This window comes from Ochotona princeps, chromosome 14 (assembly GCF_030435755.1).
Source record: "Ochotona princeps isolate mOchPri1 chromosome 14, mOchPri1.hap1, whole genome shotgun sequence".
In the NCBI taxonomy this organism is placed as follows: domain Eukaryota; kingdom Metazoa; phylum Chordata; class Mammalia; order Lagomorpha; family Ochotonidae; genus Ochotona; species Ochotona princeps.
Genome location: NC_080845.1, coordinates 42,070,051 through 42,084,652, shown reverse-complemented (window position 1 = coordinate 42,084,652; position 14,602 = coordinate 42,070,051). Strand labels below are relative to the sequence as shown.

The 14,602-nt window shown below is 39.1% G+C and overlaps 1 protein-coding gene across 1 annotated transcript in view; it reads left to right on the top strand.

Moving 5' to 3' along the window:
* The window catches only part of FOCAD (focadhesin), a 266,859-nt gene that overhangs the window by 203,086 nt on the left and 49,171 nt on the right, over positions 1–14,602 (top strand). Inside the window, exons 23-24 of the mRNA XM_058672241.1 lie at positions 1,440–1,484; positions 8,959–9,067. Of these exons, the coding sequence (XP_058528224.1) occupies positions 1,440–1,484; positions 8,959–9,067 (154 nt within the window). The remainder of the gene's footprint in view (positions 1–1,439; positions 1,485–8,958; positions 9,068–14,602) is intronic.

The window sequence follows — 14,602 nt, the reverse complement described above, 5'->3', positions numbered from 1 at the left end:
CGCATCGGCCTGTTGCGGCTCACTTGGGGAGTAAAACATCAGATGGAAGATCTTCCTCTCTGTCTCTCCTCCTCTCTGTATATCCGGCTTTCCAATAATAATAAAAAATCTTAAAAAAAAAATATTCCCTCGGAAACATGGTTGGGATACACTGATGGTAATTCAGGCAAGAAAAGATAGTGTTTTGGATTACCGGGTCAACAATACGAGTATTGAAAAGTAAATAGATTTTGAGTCTATTCCAAAATTGGACCTAGAGATTTTAAAGGATAGTAAGTTAAATGAAGAATATGAGAGAAAGATTTAAGTCAAGGGTAACATGAAGATTTTTGACTCTAGTAGCTAAGTTATAAGATTCCCATTTGCAGGAAAGCAGGGCTATGTAAGATGTGAATCAGATTTGGGAATTTGCTAGTCCTGAAATGCCTGAATGGACTTTCAATGGGAGATGTCAGTTGGGTCATTGACTAAATGAGTGTACGGGGGGAGAGTTCAGCGATGGAGGGGAAACTTTTGAATCATAAGTGTATCTGGCATGTGAAATCATCATGCAGCATGCAGTCATGTTAAAAGGAAAGAGAACTTTTTATAGTGTTGAACATGAATGGGAAACCAACAAAACTGGTAGAAAATTAGTGATCAGTAATTTAGAAGACTGGAAGTAGAATTGTAAAAACTAAAGAAAGTGCTCTAAGAAATGAGGGATCTACCATGACGCTTCAAAGGATAAGGAATGGGAATTGGGAATTAAATGTAGTTCCTCCATTTGTACAAATGATCTGAGGAATAGGAAAGTGAAATTCTCTTACAAGGAAAGCCCTTACTTTTCACTTTAAAGTGTTTATTCATAATGTTGTTAATGTATATTTTTCTTTTTTGTTCTGAGTTTGTTTCTGTCAATGATGGTAAGCTTTCTAGTCTCATTTTGCCTAAAATAATTGTGATGGTATACCTATGTATGTACTTATTGTGATACATAATTATCTAGGGCATTCTGATTTCATCATTTTGTCTTCGATTCCCAGTACATAGAAGTGGCTACTTCAAAAATTTTGCTAAAAAATAGAATTAAATAATAAGCTTATTTTGAGCAAAAGTAGTTGACATTTATATTTAACTTTTTATAATACATATTAAGTTTTTGGAAAGTTCCTTCAATACATCGTTTCACAATTTTTGTAACAAAGTAAGCTTTTTAAAATTCTATTATACATAAACTTTTAAAATATTCTTGTAAACAATGAGTTTCTTCCATCTATTTACAACTCATGATGTTAATATAATTATTCAAATAAAAGGAAGGCATTAAAGATTATTATAAAAATGCTACATGTGCAATAATAAGATCTAAAGGCATTAGAGGTTCTTATTAATTGAGAAATAAAGAAAAATTGAGTCCTCACTTTAAGCTCATTTCTTTTTTTCTACCGTTATTGCAGGGTCAGAGACATGTTGACTGATGAGATCACCAAGACAGCTGCAAAGTAAGACCCATTTATTTCTTCTACCAAATTTTTTCATAAATGTTTTTCTCTCCATGGTAGGTATATAGTTTCTTCTGATAGGGGACTTCAGTTATACAGTGCTTATCAACTATTTTTAAAAAGTGAGTTGCTACTTTTCTTACATTGTGCTTTTTTTGAAAATAACAAAGAAAGTGGATAAATGTATGACTTACACATTAATATTCACTGAGGTTGAGTTCTTGTACTTTAAGACTAATTTAGTTCAAGGGAAAAGCAAAAGAAAAATAAATCCTTGCTAAAGTGAGTTATGTCGGTTCTACAAATAGATTATTAAATCTCACTCTAAAGTGGCAAATACATCAAAGTAATACTTTTTTTCATGCCTTTAATGTAATGGGTTCAATGTATTTAAAATTTTTATTTTTAAGGACTGGCATATGGTGCAGTGGTTAAAACTGCTCCCGGCATGTGACATCCCACATGTGCCCCATAGATGCACATTTAACTCCAAGGACTTCATATGTATTGTTACTGAATGTCTATGTCACCTATAAATATTTTATTACAAAATAGTTTATCCTTACTTTGTTATAGAATATTCTGTGTCTAAATAAGTTTTGCTTGAAAAGCAAAGACAAAGCTACCTTAGTGTTAGCTAAATAATTTATTATTCTTAAAACCAGGGATTGGAAACTCCATCCAGGCTTCCCATGTGGATGGCAGGCACCCAAATACTTGAACTATCACCTGCTGCCTCCTGGGATGCACATTAGCAGGAAAATGGAAGAGGAAATAGAATTGGGACTTGAATCCATACACTCCAGTCCAGTATTGACTGAACTGGAGGCAAAATACCTACACTTACCGGTAATGGCTTAAGTAGGCACTTAACTGTGAAGTTGATCTCAGTGTATGATCACGTTAGTGAAAGGGAAAATCCTATTTTGAGAGAGGCACTGATATGTAAGCATATGTTTATCTGAAGACTTGTGACAAAATGAAAACCAGAGTACAGAGAAGCTTTGATAAGGCCTCCTTGCTAACTGCTTTTGCTGCAGGTGAATTGCAGGCACAGTGGAAGAGGGCTCAGCTGTGTATTGAAGGAAAGGGGGTATATAGGAAGTGGTGGGCCTGCCTATGACCTTTACCTTTTGTAATTTGTTCTGTTGTGCAGTCTGCTTACATCCTGTTAGAAACAGTGCTTTGGTATTTGCAGCAGAAAGCTTGAATGCTGAAGAAACTAGCTGCTTTTTGTTCAACAAAGCAAAACACTGTAATTTTGTCTCTCTAGTTGCTTTTGCAATTTCCATTAAAAAAATTATGTCAACACAACGATTCATTTTCAGATTTGTGAAGTGAGTGTCACTTTGTGATTAATACCCAAGGAGAGTATGCTCACATGCATTGTGGTGAGGGGCAAAAATAATGTATGATTTTATAGTGTTACCTTTTTATCAGAAATTTTGACATATCTTATAGCCCTTATCTTTTAAACCAATCCTGGCAGTGTAAGGCTGCAAGTGAGTAGGAGATTTTATGGTCCCCAGGCTGACATGTGAGTGATCCTGCAGGGGTAAAAGAATCACTCTGCTACCCCCCCACCCCCGCCTGTTTCCTTCAGCACTGCCAGCCTAACACTGGCTGCTCTGGGCAGGGCAAGGCTTGTTTTTTGCAGAGCCATAAGTGAAATGCAGGAAATGAAATATGAATCCACAGATTAAACTGATTTACTCATTTGAAAGCATTTTTCAAGCATTGAGCAAAGGTCTCAGGGTAAATCAGAGATAAAACCTGAGCATTGAACAAAATTTATTTTCATTATTACTAATTAAATAGGTTTGAATCAGAAGATGAAAATTCCTAAAGGATTAGGTCACTTACTAATAGGCAATACTTGGTCCCCAAGAAGGCACCTTTGTGGAGCATCCTTTCTTGTGCTTTTTAATTAGGTTAATGACATCAGTTTGTTGCAAAGGACAATTTAATTAAAATGTTAGTGGTGTTTCCAGGATAAATACTGTAGTGATGCTGACATCTTATTATGCAAATTAGTCACTGCTGTTTGACTAGTAGGGGATCGCCATTTGAGTAACGTGGTGATGTTTTTGCTGAACTAGCTGTAGATTTTTCATCTGGCCAGCTCTTCCTTGGATTTCTTTCACTAAATATCTAATGAGTGACTTCCTGTCCTAAGTCATTGTGCTGGGTATATAGAGAGTGTGAGAATGATCAGGAACTCATCACAGGCCCTTTGTGAAATATGCAGCTTGGTCTAAGGATGTATTATGTAGACTGCACCAATTTTTTCTGTTTGAAGATTTATGTTCAAATACATATTCAGTCTGCAGCCAAAGGCCTAATTGCCAGCAACTTTAAATCTATTCCTCTTTATTTTTCAATAATGGTTATTGCATAAGTGTAACAAACCCTGTGAAACTTTTGAAATAGAATAATTTGGAGCTCTACTTTCAAACTGAGGCTAAATTGTCTTTCAGAATTCTAGAGCAAGAAAAGATACTTTCTGTGTCACCTTATTTAATATCCTTGATTTAGAAGATTTGATGAGCTGTTTCTGGTGACCATAAAATTGTTTTCTGCAAGAGGATAAAATCTACGGATCTAATTTTCAGATCACTGAGGATTTAAAACCATATGTACTTTTTAGCTCTAATCTTTGAATTTCCTTAGCATTTTGTAGCAGGACATGCTTCAGGATATTCCCAAAAGAAGAACATAATGTTAAAAATAAAATATTTAGGTATTGGCATTGTGGCATAGTGTGTAAATCTACCACCAGGTACATTGACATCCCATATGGATGCTGGTTTAAGTCTCGGCTGCCCCACTTCGTATCCAGCTGTCTGCTAATGGCCTGGAAAAAAAGCAACAGAGGGTGGTTCAAGTACTTTGTCTCCCACTACCGTGAGGTAAACTCAAATGAAGCTTGTGACTCCTGGCTTGACCTGGCTCAGCCCTGGCCATTCCAGTGATCTGGCAAATGAACCAGTGGGTGCAAAATCTCTTTCTCTCTTTAAATCCTAAAATAAATAAACAAATAAATAAAATGTTTAATTATATGAAATACTTATTTACTGGATCTGGCGTGGTATCCTAATGGCTAAACCCCTCTTCACCTTGCATGCGCCAGGATCCTGGCTTCAAATCAGCTCAGCTCCGGCCATTGCAGCCACTTACGGAGTGAATCAACCGATGGAAGATCTTCCTCTCTGTCTCTCCTTCTCTCTGTAAATCTGTAAATCTGACATTCCAATAAGAATAAATCTTTAAATAAAAAATTTATTTATTGCTTTGAAAAGCCAAGTTACAGAGAGAGAAAGAGAATGAGAATGAATGCTTCCATCTGCTGGTTCACACTCCGAATGGCTGCGGTGACTATGGCCAGAAGCTTCATCTAGCTCTCCTGGATTGGTGCAGAGGTCCAAGCACTTTGGTTATCTTCTGCAGCTTTTTCAGGTGTTTTATCAGGGAACTGGATTAGAAAGGGAACAGCTAAAACTTGAACTGACTCCCATATGGGATGCCAGTATCACAGGCAGTAGCTTACCTTGCTCTGCCACAACTGTTGCCACTGATTTATTTATTTTTGTTAAATGGGTTTATTATTAGCATACATAGGAATGCTCAGATCCTATCTTGTTCTGGGTGTTTTATTATTACATATATGGGAGTTCAGTAGTAGCACTCGTTGCAAAACCTAAGTTGGAGTTATCTGCTTATCTCCTGCTTTCCTTTTCATTCTCCCCCGCCACATACTCCAGTATAAATATTGACGTGTTATTAATCACTGGCAGGCTTCACAAAAGTGTGAACTGAGGGAAGTGTGAATGAAATGACTGAGTTTGCAGAGCAGGCCTTCATTGATCTGAATAAATCACCAAGGTGGGAGGGAAGGGTAGATAGATACATGAAGGGATTTGATAATGGTAACCCCTTAGTACCATTCTAGCCAAAAGACAAAACAGCAAGATTACTGTGAACAGTAACCTTGCACATCTACTGAAACACCTGTTCATTTGCAATCCTGGATTGGATCGGGAGGTATTAAGCTTAAATGGGGACAAACTGTCTTCTTCCATTTCCTCCCTTCCTCCCTTTTTTTAAATTTTCAGTTTTATTTTTTATATTGTTTACACAGTTGAGAGGGAGCCATACTCATCTGGGTCTCTGATTAAGCTGAGGAGAGTTAAAGCATACAGGAATATGGGTGGCGGAAATGTTTCAGTTCTTTTTTTTTCTTCTGTGTCCCTTCAGGGAGGAAGTGGGGGGGGGGACTACTCATTGCTGTCAAATTAGATTGGCACCCAGGGATGGGGGCGGGGAGCAGTCATTTGATGAAGACCTTATTTGGGAGTGTTTTGGGGGTGTTATTTGAATGTTTTTGGTAGTTCTAAGATTTAATTGGCTTTGTTGCAACAGAGTTAAGATAATGTTTTGAAGGTCTGTTGGCTGAATATGTTCACCTTAGTGCATCCACATATCCAGGCACTTGCTGTAAAGCTTGACCAAGAGAGCGGTCCAACCTGTTCTGCTTTCCATCCTCCAGTGAGACACTGGATATCTTCTGCTGGCCTAGATGAGCTGGCCATCATGTTCCCTGTGAGCATCTGGGCATTCTGTCCACTGTAAAGGCATCAGCAACTGAGGAGGCCCAGTCGCATTAAATCCGCTCCAAAGTTGAACCACATGCCTTTTTATTGTCCCTGTGGCTAGAGTTTGAGTCCAGCAATCTAGTTGGGGAATCTCCAAAGAAAGCTTACTAAGAGTTATCACAGACTTGACTCTTAATGTGTGCCAGCTAGTGTAGGGTCAGGTTTGGTATGTCACCTGTACCAGCCAACACATCTACCTGGTCAAATCCACCCAGCCACAACCCAGTAGGTGCTGTGGAGTAGTCCAGCCCAGCTAACAATAGGCAAAGTTTTCACGCACATAAGTGTGTGCCATGGCCTAGTCATGAAGACTCTCTAACAACCCCAACCAGGCCTGACTCCAGTGCCGGCTTTCATGTGTGTTGATTGGCATGTGTTTCAACCTAGCACCGCCTTTACTGCATCCCATCTGACTCATGCATACCATTGGATACTGTGACTTACATAGCTCAGCCTACCCTGCCTCCAGATCTGGCTCATACATATGCTGATACATGCTGCAGCCCAGCCCACCCCCATCCTGGCCTGCTCTACCCTGCCCCCTACTAGGCCCGCTCCCAGCCCCAGATCTCACATGTGCTGGTGTTTTCCCTGCTTGGCATGGTCTACCCTCAGTCCTGGCCTTTGTACATGCCAGTGGGCACCACAGCCTGGAACTACCTGGTCTCCTCCCAGTCCCAGCTTATTCGAGTCTCATGTAAGTTAGTTGGTCAAGCTTAGTTCAGCCCTTCACCACCCCCAGCTCCCTGTGCAAACCAGTAGCTACTGCAGTCCTACAGAGATGAGCTACTAGTCCTACAGAATCTGCACCTAGATCTGGTTCTCTCACATTCTGAGGGTTCTGTGGCCCAGCCCAATATGGCCTACCTCCTGCCACAATATTCATGGGTGGATATTGCATCCTAGCCCACCCAGGCATAATTCCAAGTCTCAGCTTTTCTGTGTGCCTATGCAGCAGGAGATGTTATATAGCCCAGCCAAGTTTTCCCATATGGGTGGGTGTCTTGGACTGATGCAGACATGCCCTCAAGTTTTCCCCCTCTAAAGTGCCATGTCTCAGTTACCTTGCCTATCTATGAGTACAGTGACCTGGTCCTTGGAAGCCCCCACAAGTCACTCATCACCTGTCAAACATGCCAATAGTGGCCCTCACTTCCACATGTCTCAGACTCCATTCTCCAGACAATCTGCAGTCTGCCCTGCTGCTGGTGACATGTAGCATGCATCAGGAAGAGGCAGTGGTGGCATGTCCTAGCCAGGAGTCCCCCGCCTTCTGTTGCTGTATATCTCATACTGGTGTACAGAGTTCCTACATATGTTTTTTTTAAAAAGGCAGCTATGCTGGCACAGTGGTATATTTAACACAGATTTGGCATTAACAAGGACCAGAATGCCCACCAGGTATTGGCTGCTTTGCTTCCAGCAGTGTAACACTTGCCTAGATAGAAGGCAGCCTAGGTAGTTGCCTAAAATTGGTGCTTCCTCATCCCTTTTATCTGTTCTGGTCCTGCAATGGGGTAAGCTGGAAGGGTCTTGGATATTGAACATTTAAATCATGTTCTATTCTCATAACTAAATTCTGGGAACACTGTTGTTATTGGAGCCCATGAGTTATGTGAGAGAACTGAAGTTCAGTGGTGTGGGTGCACTGTTGCTGCCCAAGTTCTGTTTTGACAGAATTGACAAATCATCAGATTTTCATTATTGTCCTATTGGGCATTTTCTTGTATAGACTCAGCTTGGTATTATGCAATAATGGTAAATGTATGCTTTCAAGTGATTAATTTATGAAAAAGATTGAATTTTCTTCATGTTAAATCCTGAAAACAAATGATAAGATTCTGATTGTTACTGTTAGAAAACTACACTTTGGGACCTGGTGAGGCAACCTAGGAGCTAAAGTTCTCACCTTGCGCATGCCAGATTCCTATATGAGTACCAGTTTGTATCCAGTGTACCCACTTGCCATCTGCCTCCTTGCTTGTGACCTGAGAAAGCAATGAAGGATAACCCAAAGCCTTGGAACCCTGTACCTGCATGGGAGACCCAGAAGAAACTTCTGGCTCCTGGCTTTGAATTGGCTTAGCTCCAGCTGTTGCTGTCACTTGGAGAGTAAATTAACGGACAGATCTTCCTCTCTGTCTCTCCTCCTTTCTGTATATTTGACTTTTCAATAAAAATAAATAAATCTTTAAAAAAGAAAAGAAAACTATACTTTGGCTAATATAAAATAGTCTTTTTAATTTTGCATCTTGTGTGAGCTCTCCGATTTTGCAAACTTACTTCAAGAATGCTGGTTTTGACATACTGAACGAGAGAAGGGAGTGCAATAAATGACGCAGAAAGCTGCTCTGTGTCAGATTTGAAGTAGACTAGGCTGTGCAAAGGGATTCCTGAGAAGCTATGTCCACGCACTATTGCTCGGCAGAAGTCAGAGGCCATTCTGTTTTCCTGGGCCTAGTCAGGCAACTGTCCTTAGTTATGTTTTTGAACAGGTTTCTTAAATTTAGGTCAGCCAAAAATGACATCGAAAAAGATAATTTATGTAGTACAATGTTATATAAAGAGATAAAAATGTTAAGGAGAAGCAACTTAGCTATGAGCTTGGATTTTTAATTTATGAAAAGTTGAGATGACTGCATTGCTAGGAAGACTTAAAGTCAGCACTGGTGTAGGAAGGACAAAAACTTTGAAATCTGGGCACCAAAAGACCTGGGGTGATGAGGCTGTGATGGAAAGGAGGTACTCTTTGATGTCATCGTTCTTCCTCTCAGTTAATATCACAGAGCCTCATCTTGAATTTTTTTTGTTTTTTGAAACAGAGAGAGTCCGGTGGTGAAAGGGAATGCACTATTAGCCTTGAGCAGCCTCGCTGTTGTCGTATCTAAGCATGAAGCCAGTCTTTCCTCAGATTCTGATGGGACCTTGGAGGTGAGTAACAGTGACACAAACCAGTTTGGGTTTGATTTTATGTCTTTACGTTTGATGTAGATTCGCAAGTTTAGATTCTGTGATTTTTGTAGCACCAAGTTATCCTGCCTGTTTCTTCCTTGACTTTTTTGCTGTTTTTCTGTTTCACTTTCTCCTTCACAATTAGGTGGTCATTTCCATTTGAAGGTGTCAATTTTATGCAGTAGTGGTTGTCTTTCTGTGATTACATCAGTGGCAACAAATCTCAGAAGGTTAACTAGATTTACTGTAAGTGAACAGTGCTGTCAGAAATGATAAATAAGCAATGTTTACAGACTAAAAACTAAAAACTAGTGCTTTGCATTTTAATTGTATATGTCAACAACAAAGTGCCTATTCATTTTTGCAAGGCATTTATGTCTTAATTAAACATGTGGCAAGCTTGCCAAAGTTAATTTCCAATATGTCTTCTCAGATAATACATATCTGTCAAAATAAAAAGGCATGGTTTTATTTGTGTTTTAAGCTCCATTACATGGTAGCTATCAGTGTCTTGAGACAATATAGCCTACAGTTAAAACACAGACTTTGGAATAGGAGAGACCTATGTTTACGTCTTATTGCTTCCGCTTTGTAAATCTATGGTCCATTTCCTCTTTCAGAATCTGTTTTCTTATCTGTATAATAGGGACGATGATGCTTGCTAGATACTATATGTGTAAAGATTAAATCAATTAATATATATAAAGCAAGACTGCCACTAGACACTAAACTCTCAATTTATTAGCCATCATTGTCAGGGTCAGCATCTTCTACTTCGTGTTTTGCTGTAGCAGGCAGGGACGTTATCCCATGGTGGTCAGCCTGGTTTGTGCTGAAGGAGTGTCTCAAAGTTCTTCTGTACTTTTTTTTCATGGTAGATATTTTTAAAACTAGAAAAAATATGGCATTTGGAAGTTCATGGACTTGAAGGCAAATCTTAAAAACTGGATTTTACGAAAAACAGGAACCAGGGTGTCTTGGGAAGTCGAGGTAGCAGTTACTAAGGAAAGGTCTCTGGAGACTGCCTCCCAGGGAGCTCTGTCATCTCCAGGTGTTTTACTGTCCTTGTGCCAATCGGTTAAAATTCGTAATTTTAAGTGAGTGGAATGGAGTAGGTCTCTTCATTGAGTGTTTAGCCAAACTTTGAATAATGAAGAAGCAGGTAATTCCCTGGAGAGTGCAATTGCTAGTAACCAAGAGAATAGGTACTGTGTGGCAAAAACCGTAAATAAGTGTCTGTTACCTGTAGGAAGAGAGCCAAAGGACTATGGCATGAATAACATGCATGAGTATTTAACTGTAAACTCAATATTTTGTTTTAATGAAAAGAAAGATGAGATTATTTAGAGGTAAATGTCACATTTTCTTAAAATAACCAGGATTACTTTAGCAGAGCAACATGCTAAGTAAAATTGCAATCTGAGCATTTAATGTCTCTTTCTATGATCCTATCATTTTAGTTTCTATGCTGAACTACCAGTTTTACAGCTAATTTAACTCAATAATAACTTGAAATCTAGTTAAGTTTGAGTTCCAAGTTATCTTATTTTTCTTTGCCCCTACCACCCTGTGCACAAACATTACACCCTGAAGGTGGATTTTATTTTTATTCTTGATGACTTTGTCTTTCGCTATTTCTCAGTGCAGACTCCAGACTTCATTGTTTTATTCAAGTTGAAATTTTCAAAATTCATTAAATTTGCATATGGCCAGCAACTGAAGATCTTAAAGTGAAGGCCTTATTTGTTTTAAAAATTCCAAGAATATGTTCAACACTGAATTGTCCTTTATTTTTTTTGTACTATTACCACATGAGTCAGTGATTTTTATATTAGTGATCATGAATAATTTTGTCTATTTTTATTTAAAAAATTTTTATTAATGCAGAGATATAGTTCATGAATTTAATTTCATAGGTACAATTGTAAGATTACTGTACTCACCTCTCTTCCTCTCTCCCTTCCTCAGTCCATTGCTTCCTTCCTTTTTTCCTTTAATTTTTTATGAAAACATGATTTCTATCTACTCTGTAGTCACAAGTTTAATGCTTCACTAACCACAAAATTGAACAAGTGAAAAGTCAAAAGACCAGAGTTCCACAAGGACTGAAAACAGAATAAACAGTGCCCCAAAGCATCAGTCAAATCACAAGATATCTGGTTAATTTCTGTACATTTTGGGGGTTTTGTATTAAATACCACATATCAGATAAATTGTTTCGGGGGGGAGTGACTTATTTCACTAAATTAATGGTTTTCTGTTGCATTCATTTTTTTTTTTTTTTTTTTTTTTGTAAAAGACGTAGTTTTTCTATGGAATGCCAGGGCGAGGTTGCCTGTACTGGATTTGACTGCAGCACCCAACCAGCACAAGTGAGATCCAGGAAGGGAGGGGCAGACCTGGCAGGGGGATTAAGGGGCTGGTCCCCTCGCCGGACAGCTACTCCCACTGGAGAGCATGGGCTGGGATGGGGACAGACCGGACTAAGCAAGGCTACAACACCTGTGTGCTGCATGTGGATTAGATCAGGGAAAAGCCAGGCTGGGTTGATTATTCCTGTGGGTGCAAGCATAAATTAGAGTGGGTGAGGGATGTTTGGGCTTAGCCGCAGCATCTGCTGGCAGAAGCTGGCACTGGGGACTAATTCTGTCAAGTCAAATCACAGAACCACCTAAAGAACGCATACACCAGGGCTGAGAGAGACCTGGGAGGGAAAAAGTGGGTTCCCCCTTCTTGGGTCACTATTCCCGTGGGAGGGTATGAAAACTAGGACGGGGGCTGGGGTGTCTAGACAGAGAGGCACTCAACAACATCCGTGAGGGCTGGATGGTTGAGTTGGTTAGATGGAACTAAGCTTTAATACCCATTGACAAGTACAAGAGCCAAATGGGACGTGGGACAGACTGGACTACTGCTACACATACTGGCAAACCAGGGTAGGGGGCGGGCCTGGTGGGGGTTATTGTGGGTCGCTCCAACTAAGCTGCAGCTCCTACCGGTGGATGTAAGGGCCAAGTATGTGCTGGGCAGAACCAAGCTGGACTGCAACACCCATTGATTCCAGAGCAACTCGGGACTGAAAACAGAACCAACCCAGCAATTGAAACCACCAGCTGATCGGGGTGATGGACTATGCCGGGCCCTGTGCTTGCTAGAACATACAAGAATCTGGTGTGGGAACACCTCAAAGTTTCTTTTGGGAATCTCCCTATTCGAACTGCCGGACTCAGAACCCTAACTAAGAAAAGACAGAGGACAGAACAGGTCAATCAACCATCTCAGCTATATGTTGGCGGCGAAATATGGGGCAAACGGAGTCTTTATGATGGACTATATCAATCAGTAGACGACCTCATCGAGTGAAACTGGCAGCGATTCATAACTGGAGAACTATTAACACCACTTGAGCAAGTATCTCAGAGCATGCCCCACATCCGGGACTTGGGGTGGGTGGGAAACCGGCTGGGGCTTCTCCCTCAATATCCCCCTTTACCTCAGATACATGATGGAAACAGTATGGACATAATAGTATTACCCACTTCCCTATACCCCCTGAACCTTTTTTTTTAACCGATTATCTATGTAAAGATTGTCAACAACAATACAATAAAATAAATTTAAAAAAAAGACATAGTTTTTCATTTATAGGCTGCACTGTATTCCTCTTTGTGTGTATGTGTGTAAGACAGTGTGTGTGTGTGTGTATCTCCTGTATTTTATTTTTCCTGTCATCAGTAAATGGATATCGCAGTTGATTCCAGGTTGATGCTCTATCTTAACTATTGTGGTGAGCTGCAATGCACATAGGGATATAAATAATTCATATGCTGACTTAATTTCATTTGGGTAAATTCCATTTGGGATCAGTGGGTCATATGGTAGTTCTATTTTCAGATTGCTGAGGGATTTCCATATTGTCTTACATAATGATTGTACCAATTACATACCCATTGCAGTGAATGAAGGTATCTTTCCCTATAGCAAACTTGCAAGGTTTCATTACTTCTTGATTTTTTTGAATGATAGCCATTCTAATTAGGCTAAGGTGATACTTCTTGATTATTGTTTTCTTTGCATTTTTTCTGATAGCTGGTGATCCTGAGTATTTTCATGTGTCTGTTGGCTGTTTGCATTTCATCCTTTGTAAATGCCTGTTCATGACCTTTTGCCCATTTCTTAATTGATTGTTTGCTTTGCTGTGGTAGTTTTATGAACTCCTTTTAGATCCTGGATAGTAAGCCTTTAACAGTTGTTTAGTTAGTAAAGATTTTTCTTCAGTTCTGTTGGTTGCCTTTTCACTTTGTTGAGTGTGTACTTTGCAGTGTAAAAGCATCTTAGCTTGATGTAATCTCATTTGTCTATTTTTTTCTTATATTGCCTGTGTTTGGCAGGGGGCAGGGAGAGATCTTTTCCCTTAAGGCTTTGCCTCTACTCATTTCTTGAAGAGTTTCCCCAGTGTTTCCTCTAGCAATTTGATAGTGTCACGTCACAGATTTAGATCCTTGATTCTAATATACAAATTGACTCTTGCTGCATACTTCTACACATGTAGAACCAATTTTCTTAACATCATTTGGTGAAGGAACTGTCCTTTCTCCAGAGGGTAGATTTCATCCTGTTTGACAAATATTGTTGGTTGTAGCTGAGTAAATCAATTTTTGGAATTTCTTTTCTGCTGCATGGGTATATATGTTAAATTTTTAGCCAGTATCAGGCTATTTTGATAGCTATCCTATAAATATGTCTTGAAATCTAGTATTGTTTTGCATCTGGATTGTTTGGTTGTTTTACTGTTGCTTTAGGTATTTGACTTTTTTTCTGTTTCCATATAAATTAGAATCTTTTTTCTAGTCTGAGAAAAATGTCCTTGGTGTTTTGATTGAGATTGTATTGAATCTGTAAATTGTTTTGGATAGCATGGGCATTTTGATGATATTAATTCTTCCAATTCACGAATACGGAAAGTTTGTCCATTTTTAATGTCTTTCTCTGGTTCTTTCCTTAGCATTTTGTGATTTTCATTATAGAGATCTTTCACATTCTTGGTTAAATTTGTTCTATGGTATTTCAGTGGTTTTTTGTTTGTTTGTTTGTTTGTTTGTTTTGTTTTTGTACCTATTGTGCAAGAGACTTACCTTGCAAGTTGTTTGTCAGCCATGGTGTTGCTTGTATGTTCAAAAGCTGTTAATTTTGTTACATTGATTTTATATTCTGCAGCATAAAATCTCTCTCTGAGTTCCAATAGTCTCTTAGTGAAATCTTTTCATTGCCCTATATTTAAAATCACGTTATCTGCAAACAGGAATACATTTACTTCCCCCTTTCCAATTTGTATCTCTTTGATCTTGTGTGTATGTGTGTGTATGTGTGTGTGTGTTTGGAAGAACGTCAGATATCTCTGGCTATGACTTCTAGAACTATATTGAATAGCACTGATAGAAGTAGACATCTTTGTCTGGTTCCAGGTCTTAGTGAACTTATGACTGAGTTTTATAATTGAGTTCTCCTATTAAT